General features: G+C 49.7%; 1 protein-coding gene across 1 annotated transcript in view; it reads right to left on the reverse strand.

The window, feature by feature from the left end:
- LOC144121465 (death-associated protein kinase 1-like) overlaps positions 1 to 17680 on the reverse strand; it is a 141163-nt gene extending 123483 nt beyond the window's left edge. The window contains exon 1 of the mRNA XM_077654678.1: positions 16983 to 17680. Coding sequence (XP_077510804.1) covers positions 16983 to 17099 — 117 coding nt within the window. The 5' untranslated portion in view covers positions 17100 to 17680. The remainder of the gene's footprint in view (positions 1 to 16982) is intronic.
- Between the last annotated feature and the right edge of the window lie 841 nt (positions 17681 to 18521).

The raw sequence follows: 18521 nt of genomic DNA on the forward strand, positions 1-18521 counted from the left end.
GGAAAGGCTTCAATATGGCTTGGCTTGCGGATGCCGGCTTCATGACGTAACGCTTCCGCTCGAGTTTTATTTTCCCCATGCGTGTACCTCCTCACTTTAGTCCCTTTTGTCCCTTAGAACCCACAGTAAGCAAACTGTTCCTACCTCGGAGACGATTTTTACAAAGAGGCATCGGCCACAGGCCGCGGACTGACCATCCGTTCTGTGGAGCACTAAGTTTCGTTTTGCGCATTTTCGGCTCTGAGTGAGCGCTATGGGTATATAAAGACATATAGCCCTTTCATGCCTTTTCCTTTTTACTCGCATATTTGATTCGTGTTGGCAGGATAAACGGAACGCGAAAGAACACCGTGCCAAACACACAGGACAGCTAGGTGTCGAAGAAGGCAGGATCGGGGGCAGGACAAAATAATCCAGTATTTTTTTTTTGCGATTTTATGGACGCCAAAGCAACAGCGCGGGCTTTGAGACGACAAGCCGGAGTGGGTACAAAAGCTCCAAACTTCGACCCCCGGCGGCTGTTCAATGTGGACCTAGATCTGAATACATTAATGCTTTTGCGTTTTTCCTCCAACGAAACACAACCGCCGCAGCAGGGACATAACTATAAGAAGCATCGGCGACCCTTCTGTCTTGTTTGTTTCGTACTGGTTTCCTTTGGTCCACAAATGTATAGTATGTGTCATACTTAAAGACAACACTAGACGTGGTTAAGCCGGCTCTTAACGCTGAGTAAAGTAAGTTCAACCGCGAAGCGGTAACAAAGCGGTAACCGGTAGCGGTAACTTCTAATTATTTTGCTTACTCCTCAGGTTATAACGCGAGACAAAGGCATGCACTAACAATAACCCCTTTGAACGCACGAAATAACTGCTTTAAATATTCTTTTTTTCGGAGGACAATTACTGAATCGAATAAACTTAATAGCGAGACTGTTAATCATAATTCTTTAGTGATGTTTGAAAAGTGCCTGCAAATGTTAAGAAGTTGAGTGTTTATATGCTTGTATTTTTTGTTTTTTTCCTGCCCTGCTATGATCTGTACTAGATCGCAGTATCTATAAATAAATAAATAAATAAATAAATAAATAAATAAATAAATAAATAAATAAATAAAATTAGCGCCGAGAGCTACAGGGAGGAGGAGCCTGAGACAGCGCTCCTGCTTCACGTTGAAACCTGCCTTTAACCGCTTAAGAGCCGGTTTAACAATTTCTCGCGTTTCCTGTAAGTATGTGAAACTTTCATTAATGTACGTAGCCTGTGAAGGGATAGGAGGCGTCACCTGGGGGTACAAAGCGCCACCCTCTACAGCGACACATAGCGCGTGCATCGCACTCCTCTGCCTCCCGTGCAGGGCACGCTGCCGCCTTGTTTCTCCGGCTCACTCCTTAGCTCCGCGCAAATTAAGATGGGGATGACGCACCACTTTTGTCCTGTACAAAGCGGTTCGAAGGATGCACGCTAGAACAAGCGCACAAAAAAAGGCAACATGCGATTATAGTTAATTGACGACACTCGTGTCGGTGAAAAACAAAATCAAGAGAAGAAAAACTATATGGCGGTACTAATTGAAGACAGACCGGCCCATATATCGACAGCTTTATCTGAAGCGCGGGAAGGGGGCGGGGTTGAACTCGACAACAAAAAAACAATACGAATAAATCAGCTAGTCCAGCACCATCGGCTATAGCTGCCGCGATGACGCACATGCCATTACCTTTTATCGTTCAATAGCTGGAAACTGCTCTGGCCGCATATCGCTTTTTTCTTTTATTTTGTCTGTTTATTCCAACTGCCGATTTAGTCAACACCGAGGCACGGGTAGATAGCAGTGTTCGAGCTCGCACACGCCAGAGTTCAGAACTGAAATAAAGCAATATACACCGCCAGACGTGATCAGTTATTCCAGTCGTTCACTGCCTGCACATTTGTCACGCTATACTTTCCACGTGAAAAAAAAAAAAATCTTACTCGCCCGGAAGGGAGCATAATCGACCGCGTCCAGCCCGGCTGCCCCATGCAGCGCGTACTGTGCGTGATATCTGGCAATACACCTTAACGGTCTGTCGGCTCCCACGGCGCCGGGGCCCTGTCGGCTTCTCTTTTCTCTCTTCCGGCAACTCGAAAATCGCGGCCGGGCCACCCATCGAGATAAGGCGCCGAGAAGGAAGCGGAATCCCGCGCGCAGGGTCAAGGAACCGCGCCGCGACGGGCGGCAACAGCGATAAGGAATCGCGCGCGCACTCGTCTACACAAACACCCGGAAGAATAGGAAGGGCAGGAGCTCCTCCACCAGAGGACAGGGTCTCTCCGGAGCCCAGGCAAGCAGAAGCAACCCATACCCGTTTGAACGGATTATAAACAGTCTAATGTTTCGATCACTGAGATTATATGCCGGGTTTGGGCGTATTTTGTGCGCCCAGCGTGCCGAATTAAAACTGATGACTCCTCTAATGCTAACTTGTGGAACGCTAAAAACGAATGCCAAGCCCGTGGTAATTACCCCGTTTGAAAACTGGGCGCAGTTCTTTCCGCTAGAAGGGGGAGTGGTCCGACTAGTTTGCTGGAAGATCACTAATACACCGTTACTGTTCCGGCATCCGCAGAGCCAACTCCGCCTGCGTTGTTTAAACGGTGAGGCGCATGCGCAGTTTGCGCCTGACGATAACAGTATCGGTAACTGTACGGCGGTGACGGTGTGCTACAGCGTTACGGAACAGTGCTTGCATTTCCGCGCGAGAATGTATGCGTATGTACCCAGAAAGTATGGGTTTGAACATGTATAAGACGCGTACGCACAACTATGCAAGTTGCCACACCAGTGCCCTGCATCAAAACAGTATCCGTGCTCGGAGTCCCAAAAGCGCAACTCAAACAAGAACGTACACTCGTAGTCTAGACACCTACTGTGGACTTCCTTCAGGCATGAACCGAGTTCTTAAGATGATTATAAAGGTGGCAGTCAGTGCATGTCTTTTTTTTTTTTAAGCGCAAGCTAAGCTCCTATGGGTATACGAAAATATAAAGGAAACCACAACAGCGTAACTTCTGTGTGCTGTTCCCCGTTCCTTATACCACACCCATAGTGACCTACCAAGCCTTCTGTTTTGCTAACGAAATGCCTCTTCCTTGAGGGCATGCATACCTATTGCAGTATCGATCCCAGTGCCCGGCAGCTACAACGGGGACTGTGTTTGTTTACAGATTCCGTCGCCAATGCTCCAGATTTTGCTGATGAGGGACAGAACAAATGATGTGCCTTCAGACTGCCTGTATCATATACAAAGGCGAGAGCTGCGTCAAAAGTTCATCCAGCATTCGGCACGGGCTCGCCTGTTAACTGTGCGCCACAGCGCGGTCATTGTGGGAGGAAGGAAAGAAGGCGGCGGGACGTCGGTCGAGCCGATAGTAGAAGATTCAACATCCACGTTTCAAGACCCAATGCTTGAGCAGCTAGTCACGCAACACGAGATACAGGTAGATGCAAAATGTTCATTTACTAGCCCACTATTCTAGCAGAGATAATTTAACGGCTTTCAACAATTACTCCCCAAGTATATAAGCGAGAGGCATATTTCTTTTTTCCGTCCCTAGGTCATTATGCTTTAGACGCACACCTATTAAACGCCTCTTCAGGCTCGGCGCACAAGTAAAAAGTAAACATGATTGGTGCAACACCCCTTCATATTGTTCGAACCTGTGCATGTGGGACATCGGAGAGTTTGCGGGCTTCGCAGTGAAAAAAGAGGACGATCATGACTACGAGTGATGAGCACGCTGAAGTACGCATTCGGTGGAGAGAGAGAGAGGCTAGTTTAGGTAGGGATGATTATCTGGCCCGCTACTCTGCTCCGGGGAGGGTGAAGCGAAGAAGAAAGTGGGTTACGATGGGTGACGATGTGTACAGAAGAGTGACGCGACATGCGATGCAACATATTATTCATGAGGCAATCAGAGTCCCCGTGCCATTTCATGACGTCCGGGAACGGTGGCGCCGGGGCCGTCTCTTTAATTAAACTGCTCGCCGGCGAAACAGGAAAGCAGGAAGTCGAATCAGCCCCGCACACACACACACACCGCACGGAGATGTCAAGAAGGGCAGCGTCTCGAAACGCCCTACTCCCAATTACGACCCTCTTCAGTCGGCATCACGCCTTTGCCCCCCTCTCGTGTCATACGCGGGAGGCGAAGAGGCAGCCCGTCTTCTCACAGCCAGAGGGTAATGACTCGACGTGACCGCCCGTTACGTGCGAGCACGGCAGAGAGACACGCCGCCCCCTCGTCGCGTGACAGCGGGCGGAGGAAGTTGCTGGAGCAGGAGGAAAAGAAGAGAGATGCCTGCGTCGACCGCATCACTTCGGCGTGACCTACTCCCCGGCGCTTACGTCATACCCCCCCCCCCCCCCCCCCGACCTCCGCGAGCGCTTAACCGCCGTTAGTGTAGTACTATACTCTGCCGACTCTCCGCCCGAGGTTCGTTGCATGCGGCGAGCAGGACCACATGCGCGCCATGTGGACCATGCATGCGAAATCCGATCACTGCTTCTACGAAGACACGTCTGAAAGTCAGTTAGCGCTCTACAACGCTTCTTTGTTTGTTTTAAGCTCCGGATTGCCGCCAAATTCGTCCCACCACTTGGGGCGACTAACGAGGGAACGAATTTAATGCAAGTACATCTGACGGCGATTCGTTAGCAACCCCGTCGATAACTCTAGGGGACTGCACTGAATAAATCTTTATTTGATGGTTGGCGTTATCATGGGCCATATGTATACGGTCTCTCTCTCTTAGTTTCTAGTCTTGGTGTACTTGCTAATATTTTTTTTAAAGCTAAAATTAGCCTAGACTACTAAAGTTGTCGCTAGTGCCACTGGACACAAGGGAATCTGGGCGATCAGGTTTCAGTGAACAAGCCCCCCTCCCTCCCTCGCTTCATCGCAAAAGTACCAAAGGATACCGGTGCCTTAGTGCGAACCAGCGTCCCTGCTATCTCGCCTTGAACAGGCAATATAGGTAGTTTCACCGGTGCCGGCAGCACGGCACCAGTGATTTTTAGCATAGCGGAGACGAATTAGCGTAAACGTGTATCGGGTTACAGGACGCCAGCTGCGGGCACGTGCAGCGGCCCCACCTAGTCCCGCCTCTGCACGTGCGTAGGGAGGTGTCCAGTAATCCCGTATACGTCTACGCTAAAACGTCTGCGTAGTGCTAAATCTCTCTAGTGATACCGTACCACGCGAATGTTCACCCAAAGGTGCGCTTTCAGAAAATCAAAACACGGGTTTACTCGCTCACTGGGCGTCCGTTTTTATATCATACGTCGCGGCTATGCGCCCTTTCTGGCGCGTGACAACAAAGGTTTTCGGCCTCATGAATAAACAGGCAGACCGTATTGTGGTCACACACTCCGCCGGAATGGCTTTCAAGCTTCAGACAGATTCAGAACAGCGGCAGAGAAGGCTGGGGAGTGGCCGCTGCGCACTGACCCGCATTTGACGCATTGTTCGAGTGGCCCGGTTGTCCTTGCAAATGCAGCTTTCTGCGGCCGGTTCCAAAACACGATCGATTACACGCGCTGTTCTGAGGGAATCGGCGACTGGTATTAACCGAATGGCCGATCAGGGGGACAGTTGTGTCCGGCATAGCCGAATTTGTGGAGCTCTGTCCCGACTTCACGTTGCAGTGTCTCAAGAAATCCTCATCTACACGCAGCTTTGGTGCGCTGTTTTGCCCTTGCATGCTTTCCAACCGCACTTTTCTTGGTAAGTGTCACATGGTTAGGCATAAACACAAAATCAGTCACGCTAATAACGAAAAACATGCGCATATGAACGGTAGAGAGAGGGCAGGCAGATGGGTTTCTTGAAAACACGAAGTGAAGAAGGGAGGGGGAATCCTCAGGGTGCTTGACAACGTTTCGACAAGAGTGTTTGTCTTCGTTCTCTTGTCGAAACGTTGGCAAGCACCCTGAGCCTTCCCTCTCCCTTCTTCCCTTTATGCGCATATGCAGCCGCAGGATACAGAAACAACCCTGATTCCGAATCCGCTTCTTCCCGGTGTTATAGTGGTATAGTGCAGCAGATAAGCGCAACATTGTTACCGACCTCACATTTTCCGCCACATTGCCTTTCTCAGTCATTGCTGTGCGACGTTCGTTGCTGTGGAAGAACCTGAGGGGCAAGCTGCCAAAAACTGTTTTCGCAGGTGCCGTCGCGGTTAGTGTTTATAACTAGCGCACCGGCCAACTTCACGTCGACGATTGCTACTAACCTGCGCAGGACAACCGACCAGTCTTGATCCCAACTTTCTCCCGAACATACCAGCAAACCTTTCCCTCGTTACAGGCCACCCCCCCCCCCCCCCCTCCAAGAAAAAAAAAAAAAACTCTTCACATGCCATCACCAGAAATGTCTTATCATTTCTCATAACCTTGGCGCAGTTCATGGACACTTTGACAGTATTCCAGCTGAATGACGATGCCTGGGATGTCATCAAGACTAAACTTGGACGATCATCTCCAATTTGCACTCACAATCGCACGTGTGACTTCGTGCATGCGGCCAGCGTTACGGGGAACACAGAATCAACGGTACCCCCAGTCGAAGACAAAAACGCCGCCAAGTAAGAAGATGGCACACGCCAGTGCGAATAAGGGCCCGCGAGAGTTGAGTTTAGAAACGCTATAGGACCTGTCAACTTGGCCGATACATCGCCACAAGGGCGTTTCCACCTGTCTGCTCGCTCCATAGAAACGAGGTCACAGCGGGGATCGAACCCTGGACAGGAGACGACGGCAACAACAAAAATACGCCTCCACGGCGGCGGCGGCCTCTTTCCTCCCCGCTGGACAAAAAGAAAAAGGAAGAGGAGGCTCTGAGCGATAGCTTTCGAAACCAGCGTAACTAAAACGGCCAGCGAAGTCCGGCAGGAAGAGAGCTCACCACACGTCAGCCCGAGCAATGAAAAGAATCAAGAAGAATGGAGTGAGATGGCGGGGAACGGGTGGAGGGGGGGGGGGGGGGGGGGAGCGTACGCTAGAGGCTGCTGCTGTTGACCGAGAAAAAGCGCCGAGCGCCAGATGAAACGCCGAACGCGGTGACGGCAACAGGGGAGATGACGCGCCCGCCGCCCGACCTGACCTCCCCGGCTTGGCGGGCGATGACTCATCGCTTTCGCGCGTGCGTTCCCGCCTGCGAGTAGTAAGTAGTGCCTGTCTCTCGGGGCGTAGAAACTCCCGACGGCCTAAGCGGGTGAGCCCAGGCAGCACGCTACGCGGGGAAGATGCCAGTAGGAAGACGCCACGGAGAGGGCGGTTGATTGGACTCCCGAAAGACCGGGGCCCCAGCCAAAACGTGCATTTACCGCAGGAAACCGTTCGTACAAGCGGCGCAGTAAGGACCGGTTAGAGTGGAGGTACAAACGTTTGTATCGAGTAGAGGCCACGCCCCCTTCCAATCTCGACCTCCCTTATTTCAGCCGGGCTTTGTAAATGTACAGGCGCAAGCAACATACAAGGAAACAATCAAGAACCAAATTAATGTTTGTTTCTCGATGTCACTTGATCGTGCGTTAATAGGATCACTGTCCAGACAGAAAAAAAAAATGTTTAAAAAAAGTACTCTTCTCGTATTTTGGGAGTAATCGTCGACTGCATGAAAACAAGGTGTTCTGTTTTTCACTACTCGCACGTACGCGCATGGGCGGCCTCGCAAATGGAGAAGGCTCAGCGGAACAGGTGTAAGACCATATTTGCAGAGATAAGATTGCTTATTTTTGGCACAAATTCAGCGCCTTGAAGCGACAGTGAGTATAAGATAGCAGGTAACGTATGCCTCAGAACAACAGATAACACAGTTACATCTACCGCTTAGCGGGTAAAAGAAAGCTAGTCCAGATGTCACTCACAAAGCAACACTGCGTAATTTCTTAGATCTGCTGCAGTAAGATGTACAGACGAACAGACCCAGAATTCGCGTTCTGTTTGGGCGAGAACAGGAAGGCTAGAAAAGCCACAGGACGAGCCACAGCTCTGCAGCGTTCATTTTGAAAACTTGTGGTTTGTCTTACTTTCCATAGTCCACGCAAGGAGCTGTTTTCTTTAAAGCAGGCGCTTTTGCGAAGCGTTCACACTGGCCTGCTCCGTGATTAACGTGCGACGACAAACATCACTATCGATTGGGCCGCAAGCATTCTACATAGTTTTATTGAATACTTCGTGCAAAAAAATCAATAAATAATAACGACGCCATTCATTACTGACCGTAGTTGAAAAGAACAAGCGAATGAAAATAGCAAAGTCGGCGTAGGCTCCAATCAGATCTGGCCAGAGCAGGGTATAGACCTGTCCAACCTGATTGCAGCCATGTTGCTCGCTGGACTGCTTTTTCCCCTGGCGCTACCAACCGCTCCCTGGGCATCACCTTATTATTCACTTAGCTGCTGCGCGTGCCTCCGCAGGCGCCGTGTATTGGTAGTACCAGGTACAAAAAACAGACCAGCCAGCGATATGGCGGCAGTCAGGTTGGAAAGGTCTATAAACCTTGAGAAATTCACTCGAAGCCTTACAGCGGCCTGCCTATAACTTAACCTGCTCAAGTATAGGCTACACGCACTCACTAAAGCAGAAGACAGGACAGCCGTCAACGGAGCTCAGTTGGTAGAGCACCGGATGCGGAATTCGGAGGTCGTGGGTTCGGATCCCACTGGCCACATCTTGTTGTCTTTCTTCTGCTTTCTAATCATTTACCTTTAAGCAATAAAGTAATTACCCTTTTAATCGCCCACTGATCAACACCACGAATTAAAAAGCAAAAACATCCCCCTATGGTGGTTGGTTTCGGAGAGTGTTGGCTTCCTGCATGTGCAGCAGCCTAGTTTCAAGCGCAGTAATGAAACGAATTCAAGCACCACTTGCTCTAGAAGTGGGACACCATCGAAATGAGGCAAAACCTAAGCGTGTTTGCACTGAACAATCACTTTATTATTTTGTTTTTTGCCACTCAGATAGCATCGCCGAATGGAGGAGAGCAGTGGAAAAGTGGTTGTTTAGCTCAATGGGGTGGTTAATTTCGCGCTGATACGTACGCCCGCTTCGAACGATAGAACAACGGGCAAGATTTGGGTAGGAGAACGGCCCTTCGGATCTGGAGGCTATTTATACATGCACGTAGCTACACACAGCCGTCGATAAAAACGCGGACGAAGACCGAGATTCCAGCAATGCAGGACCACACGTATAAGTACGTGACGGAGGAGGAGGAGGAGGGAAGAGGAAACAAGAGGGAAAAGGGTAAGGTAGGCAGCGGCGAACAACGCCATGCACCTGCAGCGGCCAGCCAAACGCCGCATGCACGCTGTGAAAGAAAGACCCGTTCGAGGTGCACCAGGGGTTTCCAGGAAACGCCGGGGCTCTGGGAGAAAAACAAGTTTCGCTCGCCGCCGTCCAGCCCCGTACGAGGAGGAGGAGGAGGGGCGCAGCGGGCGGCTCGATTAGTTTGTCACGTCCTTCGGCGGCGGCGTCCGCTATAACGACAAAACGAGGCCCTCATTGAATGCCTCCGCGAACGAACCTCCCTCGTTCCCACTGCTGTAGCATTTTCCTGACTCCTATTGATTGAGTTTTTTTTCTAAAGAAAGGAGCGAAAGAAACGGGTCGCGGCCGCAACCATTGTGCTGAACTTGGCGCCCTTGGCCCGTTGGCTAGTTTGCGTTAACCCCTCGTCGCCGGGATGGAAGACCAGAGGAAGTAGGTTCACAAAACGCGAGACCAATGAAGGAAAGGTGGAGCAGGTTTAGGTCACTGCACACTAAACAATTTCTCACCCTTTAGGGTGTAAATCAGCTGTCCCCAGACGAACACCCTTTTGCAATTCTTCGGTGCTAAAAAAAGGTGCAGAGATCAGCACCCTTAATGAAGGGTGCACTTAATGATACTTTAGAGGATGTAATGGTTGCACCCTCATTAAAGGGTACTATTTTTCCATAACACCTCTACGAATGCATGTTGGAAGGGTGATCCACACTGACTCACCCATGAAGCAAAAGACTTGGATTGATGCGTGCCATCGAAACTTTCATGCTTTGCACCCTTCCTGAAGGGTGCTGATCTTTGCACCCTTTTTAGCACCCAAAGGGGTGTTCGTCTGGGGACAGTTGATTTGCACCCTTAAGGGTAAGAATTTGTTTAGTGTGTGGTGGTGGTGATGACGGTAGCCTTTATTCGTGAAAAAGAACAGAAAATAAGAGAAGGCGCCGGCCCCCTTGACCGCCTGGTTCGGGGCTGTTCAGGTTCCAGCCTTCAGCGAGACAGGTGTGACGACTGGCACCTTAACAGCGGCCGGCGGTGGAGAGGATAATTGAGAAACATGATGTGAATGAGGAAAGATGGAATTGCAAAGTATGTACAAAGACGTACACAGTGCAAGTACATGTGTGGAAAACTACACGCGTGTAAGCGCCCTGGAAGGTTAAAAATGAAAGAAAAGTGGGAAAAAGAAATGCGAGACAACTGCGACCAGATATGAAAATAACAAAAAAAAAGGTTATGTCGCTTTCATGGTGCGCGAGAGGACTTGCTTTTGTTTCAATCCAGTGAGCAAACTATGCTCTATCTCATTTTAACCAGCGCAGTGACTCAGTGGTCATGGCATTGGGTCGAGAGATCGAATGCCAGTGGCGCGGCCGCATTTTCATTGGAGACGAAATGCAAAAGCGCCCGTGTGCTGCGTCAGGTCAGCACCCACTGCTAGAACTCCGTGTGGTCAAAACTAATCAGTAGCGCCTGTTTCTTCTTTCCATGACTTCTTCCTTCATCCCTTGCCTCACGGCGTGGTTCACGTGTCCACAGAGTAGTGAGATACTGCACCTTTCAATTTCTCTAAAAGCATCTGAAAAGCAACTGCCCCACTAAACTCAAACGCTCATGTTACTGCGATCCACGAAGTCGGGCTGCCGATAGACCGAAGGAAGATAAACGTTTGAGTGCATATGTAGTGGGGCCGTGCGGGGGCCCAGTGGACTGCGTGCCCAAAACTCCTGTGTCAGCAAAAGTTTTTACCACTACTACTACTGCAACCAGATTTTAAGCAACAATGTACAAACTCGGCTGAGTCCCACAAAAAGAGAAAAGTGAACAAAGAAGGAATCTGCGTGACCACCACTGCTCGCAACGGTAGCTCGGGTTGCCCTCAAGCCGGTTGTGTGTAGAGGCAAGAGAAATAAAATAAAAAGGCACAACGACTCGGCAGTCCTTGAAGCGGCTCATTTTTGTTGCGTCCCGGTGCTGCAATGGCTTCATCGAACTGCGCGGCCGACACCGGCGATTCCGAGAAAGGAAATGCACTCCAGCGATGTTTGCAGTGCGCGTCACGAGGCCTCCTTGTACGACCCACTTTTGGACAGCGCACTGCCCTACCATCGATTTGGTCTTGATCTTATTGTTCTTATGAGAAAGGAACGTCGCCATGGCGCTGGCGCGAAAGGCCAGGAAAGCTCGACTGACTGGACGGCCCCTAGCGCCCAAAGCAGCACCTAACGCGTTCTGTTTTTGTAGTTTGTGTTGTGTCTTACGTTCACTTAAGGAAGTTCAATGAGCTTCAGTACAGAGTTTGTACAGACAAGAGTTCCGCAATGCTATTTGCTCCTTACTGAACACGGAGTCTCGATTGCTATAGACGTTCACCTGCTGAGCCCAAGAGTTAATTCAAAGATGGTTCTTTGCGTTTCTTCGGAGAGCCACAGGACCTCTCCAAACGTGAATTCGACGGTGTTGAAGGAGTAGACGATGATTGATGCCAGATGATGAAGACAAAGAGAAAATATATTTACAGGATGTACAAGGGCAAACTGCGTTACAAGTTGAGTCACACAGACAGTCAAACTGTAACTTAAAAGAAAAGATTTCACACAGAGAAACACTCTGTACAAGCCCTTACTCATCGACGCGAGGTTAGAGTCTAGGGTTGTAGAATTACGTGCCACTGCACGGAGCCTCTAGCTCAACTAGACAGGACTGCCCTCCAATGATTTTACATGCAGTTTTAAAGCTTTTTCAAACAAAGAAGTTAGGGCGGGCATATATCGAGGCCCGCCCTAAGCTTCGATAACCAATGGAGGTAGTAGCCACAGCCCCTGAAGGTTAGACCCAACTTCGAGCCCGGGGCTTGGCCATAAAGGAAAAGAAACACATACAGAAAACATTCTGAAAACCCTCTCCCAGGGGGGAGTTCTCGCCCTTATTGCTTGATGCTTTCCCCTTCCCTGCCGCACCCGCGCGTCGCCTCCCGAAGGATGAAAAGTTGTTTTTCAGCTAATTGGCGGGACCACTGATCCACTGGCTCGCCGCGGGAATGTCAGACGGCGGAGAACCGCGACGCTTCGGTGCCATCGAGAATGTCAAAAAAAGAAGGGGGGGGAAGGGGGGCCCATCGCGGAATGCGAGGTGGTTCGCATTCTGCCGCCGTGGGAATGCTGCTTAAGACCAAGCGGCACCACGTGCTCGTTGTGTGCGCCTCGCATGCTTTCCTGGTGCGCTTAACAAAGCCAGGAAGGCCGTCACAGCGGTCAAGCAGCCAGTGCCTCCTGCGCCTTTGCCACTGCTTGCGGGGGTAGGGGGGGGGGGGGGGGGGGGAGCCGTAGACCGGAGGCCCACAGTGACCGCAAGCTAAGGGAATAAAAAAAAAAATGTGCGCGTTGATGAAGGGCGTCCTTACACCAAGGTCGCCGGATCGAATCCTGGCCTCGGCGGCCTCATTTCCATTGAGGCGAAATGCAAAACCCGCCCGTGTACTGTGCTATGTCTGTGAACGTTAAAGAAGCCGAGCAAGTCGAAATTAAAACGGAGCCTTCCTCTACAGCCTCACTCATAGCCCACGTGCCACTTTGGAACGTTAAACCCCACATTCCACACAGCAATAATAATAATAATAATAATAATAATAATAATAATAATAATAATAATAATAATAATAATAATAATAATAATAATAATAATAATAATAATAAGATGCACTATCACGCTGCCTGTAGGCATTTAATATCCTCAAGTTTAAATAGCATCAGGTTCAGCGCTCGATATCCCGGAGGTCGCATGTCAACACAATTCTTTCACGTCCCTTTACAGATCAGTAATCGCAGCACAATACAGGCTCCGGCTTATGCGGTGGAAAACCGTCGCGCCCAGTCATGAAGAATGACTGGCTGATAGGAAACTAAGTATTCGCGGTCACAGATGTGCCGAAAAGGCCCGGGCCTCGACTAAACAGCCATATACGCTTCGAGTGGAGGTGAAGCACCATACTGTGCACACTATCCCCCTGGAAACAGTCGATAACATGGAATTAAAGGGGTTTTATCCGCAGTGATGAGGCAGTGCGCGTTCAGCAGACAAGCGGCCTGTTGGATCAATACGTGGCGCGCTTCCTCTTTGATATCTCGCATCTATACACGAGGTCGTTCGGATCAAAGCCCCTATTTCGAATGCGAATCGATCGATCGCTCAGTTGCCGTTTCGGCGCTTTTACGAGCACAAATAACGCTTTTACCTGTCGCTTCTGTCTGCTTTGAGATTACTCCGAGCCCGCAGCTCGGCTTTATCACTGACGTGCAACATTTTTCGACGTCCGCTCTTTCTATTTTTCTTTCACTTAGGTGGCTAGACATGTCAGCTAAACGTGGAAAGGGCAACCATATCGGGGAATAGAACGCGACCTTCCGCGACGCCATACAATCGACACACGGTTATCAGGGCCAGAAACAATGCGTCACGCCTTTCAGTTGCCGTATCATTCATCCTGCGAGCTTTGGACGCGGCCTAGGCTGCGGATGGGCATTCCGCGAGCGTTAAAAGCTGTGGGAATGCGTGAGCCAATTTTCAGGACGTTAACGCCTGCCGTACCTGCTGCAGCCGGTGTTCGGAGTGACGGCAATGAGATGCCGAAGCGCTGATCCTTGTCAAGAGCTTATTAGATCGATAGGCAAGAATCTTTATAGCAACAACGTACAGTCGTACGCAATATAACAGGGAACAGTGTCTGAGCATTCGTTTATTTACTACTCCATAATTATGTGATCACCATTTTTTTTTTCCGTTTTCTAACTAGTTTTCCTCTTGATGTATAATATCCAAAAGTCATTCTCAAATTTAGTGCAGAAATAACCAGAAATTTCGCGGTTTTATGCAAAAAGTTTGTTTCCTCTCACATAGCTCACGACTGTACACCCTTTGTCAAAAGTAAAGATTCCAAAGGGTTTGCTTGTAGCTATCTTCCGTCGAAGTCCCGACTTTCGCAAGGCTGAGGACGAGAGTTCCTCTTACCTTTAGATTTCGAACGCTGTCGATGCCACATACCATCCCACTACGCCCCATGTTACTTTTGGGAAATCAAGCACTGGTTGATTTTTCAAGCATTTTTAAGTTCCTCAGAGAAGCCAATGTTTTAAACAAACTTTAGATATAAAAAGCGTAACCTTTAACAAAAGCTCTAACCGTGTGTTTGGCGCATCATAGCCTCAGTTGCTTTTGCGCCATTAAAATCAATATAACCAGCTAACTAACTAACATACCATGGCCCAGACATTAACCACCTGGACCATTTACATTTGACAAAGGCTGCCCGCCTCCGCTGAAGACTTCTATTTAACCAGTGGATCTGTAGAAGAAACTTGAAAGGACAGTCTTTAACTGCTCATACAACAGGCTCTCTTTGAGAAAACACATTCCAACGATGAAAACAAAGAAAAAAAAAACTTGAACGAAAGATAACCAGGATAAGCTGAAAAGTTGAAAGTACGATAAAATTAGAGAGTTATAACAGTAACGACTTATGCGCACATTCTCAACGCCTCCTTCGTTCTCAAGTTGACTTCGTCGAACACTGCGCTGTGGTAGCTGCGCTGTTGACATTCTGAACACATGCATCTTAGTTTTTCCTAACACCCTGCCTTCTCAAAACCCACAGCTATGGATAAATTTCTGCACGACGGTACTTTTCAAACTACAGGAAACACTTTGCACAGGCGGCGTGTGCGTGCCTGAAGTTCCACTGTAATGTGTGCTCTGCGCGGCGCAGAATTCTTTGTCGTCCGTATACCCCTGTAAGCAGCCGATAAGAGAACTGGTTCATACGGCCCTCCCTCTCCGGTCGACATACGATGGACCCCCGGCTTAGAGTGGTCGATTGTTTCCTCAGTTAAGGGAAACAATACAAATGCGGAAATGAGCTGGACAGAGCAATCTAACTGCATTCAATACGCGCCACTGACACCGCATGCCCGTATCTTGGTTGGCTCTTAGCTAATCTATGTTCATTACGGAGTTCATTATGGTCGCGTCATTCATTCTGCGTTCGTTGTGAGCGAAGCTGCACTGCAGAAGTTGCACACGCTGTGAGTTGCGTAATGTTTAATTGGGAGCCGTCCTTGTGTGAATGTGCTGTACTGTACCTTGCTCACAGGACTGCCTCTCAAAACTCCCCTGGCGAAGTCTATCGTGTGCATTGTGTTTTTTCTTCGTCCGTGAGTTTGCACATTCTATGCATTCTTCAGAGATGCTGAAGTTGCGCGAAAAGAACACACAGGAGAGTATGCCGAGTGTGTTCTTTTCGCCAGAAGAATGTCATAATAATTGCATGCGACATGTTCTATACTCAAGCTATGCATTCTCACGTCCCCTACCTTCGTCACAAATGTCCAAGCGCGGTACAAAAGAGAGTGCGTTACAAATGCCACCGAATGTCCCTATGTCCGGTGCTGCAGACACGGAACTGGGGAGCCGTGCCCTACATACGGTATCTATGTTCGAACCCGATGATTGCCACAAAACCGAGCACAGACAGTCAGCCAGGTACATGGCTCTTCTGACAGCTCCGCACATGTTATGGACATTGCGCCATTTTGTGATATGAAGCCATGTACTTGTAGAGACCATTGTTTACTCGTCAAAGATATCACTGCCGCCACTCATCGGGATGAGTAGAATCTGGGTCCCGACCTCGCAAGCTGGCGGTGCTCGCACTGTGCAAACTACAAACAACACGTTTCAGGCGCGACTATTTTACGCATGGCAACGATTATACAGCTTTTGTCACAAAATAAATCTCAATCTCTGTCCACTGCTAACGGTCATATGCGGCTAAGAAGTTTAGTACGGTGCTTGAATCACCAATTTTAAAGGCGGCCGATCCGCTAAGGGTTCCGCCATAATAGTGGATATTAACAAGGACACAAAGTTGTCAACATGCGCGTGTCGCAGTACGTTACATCATGGGCACATTAACCGATTTTTTCGTCAACTTCCCTGTCGTCCTCAAAAAGTATTAACAGGATGAGTTGTGCTCGCGGTCTCAAGTTGAGTTGGCACTTTCCGCGCTGTACGAGCTTCCTTGTTGGTTCATTTCAAAGCAAATGCGAAGTACGCACTGTAAATTTTCCAAGCATCATTGAAAAATATATGGCATGTGATGCCTTCGTTGAACAGTACCTTCAATTTTCTTTCAAGATTCAGATATTACCTCATAAACATGAAGAAAACCGTGATCGTTTGCAATATTGTAACTTGTGTATAGCGACCTATGCCCTCGACTCAGGAACTTCTATTAAAATTCTCTCTGTTATAATTTCCATGACGGTCAAATGTTTAGGGGAATACTCCAAGCTGCAGTTGATTTGTAATAAGGGAGTAAATACTCATTGGCATCCACCCGAGCGCAGCCATACGAATTTTTCTTTAACTGCTAAGTTTCTGAGAAAGCTGTATAGCTTTCCTTTGTAGCCGTTTGACTGCGCTTGGGTGGATTGCAATGAGTAATTACTCACTTATTATAATTTCCATGATGTCTCGTGGCAGGCATCAAACCCTCCAGTCTTTGAAACTGTCAGGTGTGATCGGAGGTCCGCGTTTGCGCTTAGATCCTTCGGAACGATGCGCAAACATCTTCGCGCTTTTCAATCATCGCAACAAGAATGGCGGCTAGTAGACTCACCATGGTGGATACGACGACAAAGTTGGGCTGTTCATCGTAATCATCCGGCTCCTGGCCGAAGTAGACAGGAGCCGCCTCGCACTCGGAGGACGAGTCGTCATCCACTTCGTAACTCATCGCGGAACGGTGGACTCGGCGTGACGCCAGCTTACCGGCACTCCTCACAAATCGGCACGCACACACACACAAAATAAGCCCGCGCACGGTACGGGTATTCCTTTCACACGGCAATACACATACCACGAGGTCTCGCGACCGTCCACGAAATCCGGGCCACAATCCAGCGCAGTCACATATCCAGCGGATGATAAACCGAGCATTCACTTCGTCTGTACAAACATACAAAATAGGAGTGTGGGGTGGGAAATTTGGTTGTAAACGATCACTGCGATGTCTACAGAGTCAGACGCTGTCAGCGTACGCAGAGTTGAAGAACAACAAAAGACGTCAGCTCAGGGCGATGCAGGCAACGTCACCGACCGCAAGATCATGACGGCGCATTCCTTGCCGCAGCTGCGCCGGCGGATAATACAATGCGCGCGTCTCGGCCTAGGAAGCCGCCGCAGAAGAAACACACGTGAAGTGGAGCCCGCTGCCGTCATATCTCGCGCTGCTCCGCCGGCGACGGCAGCCAACCAAGCAGCCCTCGAAGCAGGCAAGCCGCGCAGCCAGCCGACTGATACTACTGCCCCGGCCACGAGAGAGAAGCGAGCTGCTCCTCTCAAACTTCTCGCGGAAGAGGAGGGGGGGAAAGCGCACGCGCGAAAGGAGGAGGACAGTAGAAAAAAAAAAAAAACCACGGCGGCGGCGGCGCGCTCGGACTGCAGCCGCTCAACAGCGATGGATGCCTCGCAGGGAACAGGTTTCGGTTTCCGGCCGCTGAGCGAAGGGCGACCGGCCCTCCCCTTTCTCTCTTCCTCTTATCACTGCCCGCTACCAAAGGCTCATCTCATCTCTTTGTAGCGCGCGCGCGGTAACAATCTCGGCGCGTATGTGTATCACGCACGCGGAGACGACCAAGCCGCCTCTTTCGACGAGGGAGAGAGTGAGGGGTCGTCCCTTCTTCCTAGCACTGGCGCAGATAGCAGCGAGGAAAGGAAGTAAAACGCAGGTAACGCACGAGCTTCTCGGGATGCCGATGCCAGTGATATACAGCTGGTAAAGGTTGGTTGAGACTGCTGGGTTAGAGAGAGAGCCCCAGACGCTGCCGCGCTCTCGGGTGTTCGATAGCGCCCGGGAAATTCGGACCACCTCGGTGGGTTTCCCACGACGAGCGCCTCCGAGTAATTGGAACAGCAAAGAGGCGGAGCTGTTCGATTTCCTGTCACCCCACTTCGCTTTCGCCGCGGACGAACTTCGAGCTTCGGACGGGAGTCGAACAACCGACGATGCCATATCCACGCTGCTTTGCTCAGCTCTAACAGTTTCAAACTTAAAAAAATAAAAACTAAAACGAAGATATTGCGGTTGAGAAGTCCAAAAATACACATACTGATGACAAAAAAGCAATTTAGTATAAAATAAAAACTCAGAACACAA

This window comes from Amblyomma americanum, chromosome 2 (genome assembly GCF_052857255.1).
Source record: "Amblyomma americanum isolate KBUSLIRL-KWMA chromosome 2, ASM5285725v1, whole genome shotgun sequence".
Lineage (NCBI taxonomy): Eukaryota > Metazoa > Arthropoda > Arachnida > Ixodida > Ixodidae > Amblyomma > Amblyomma americanum.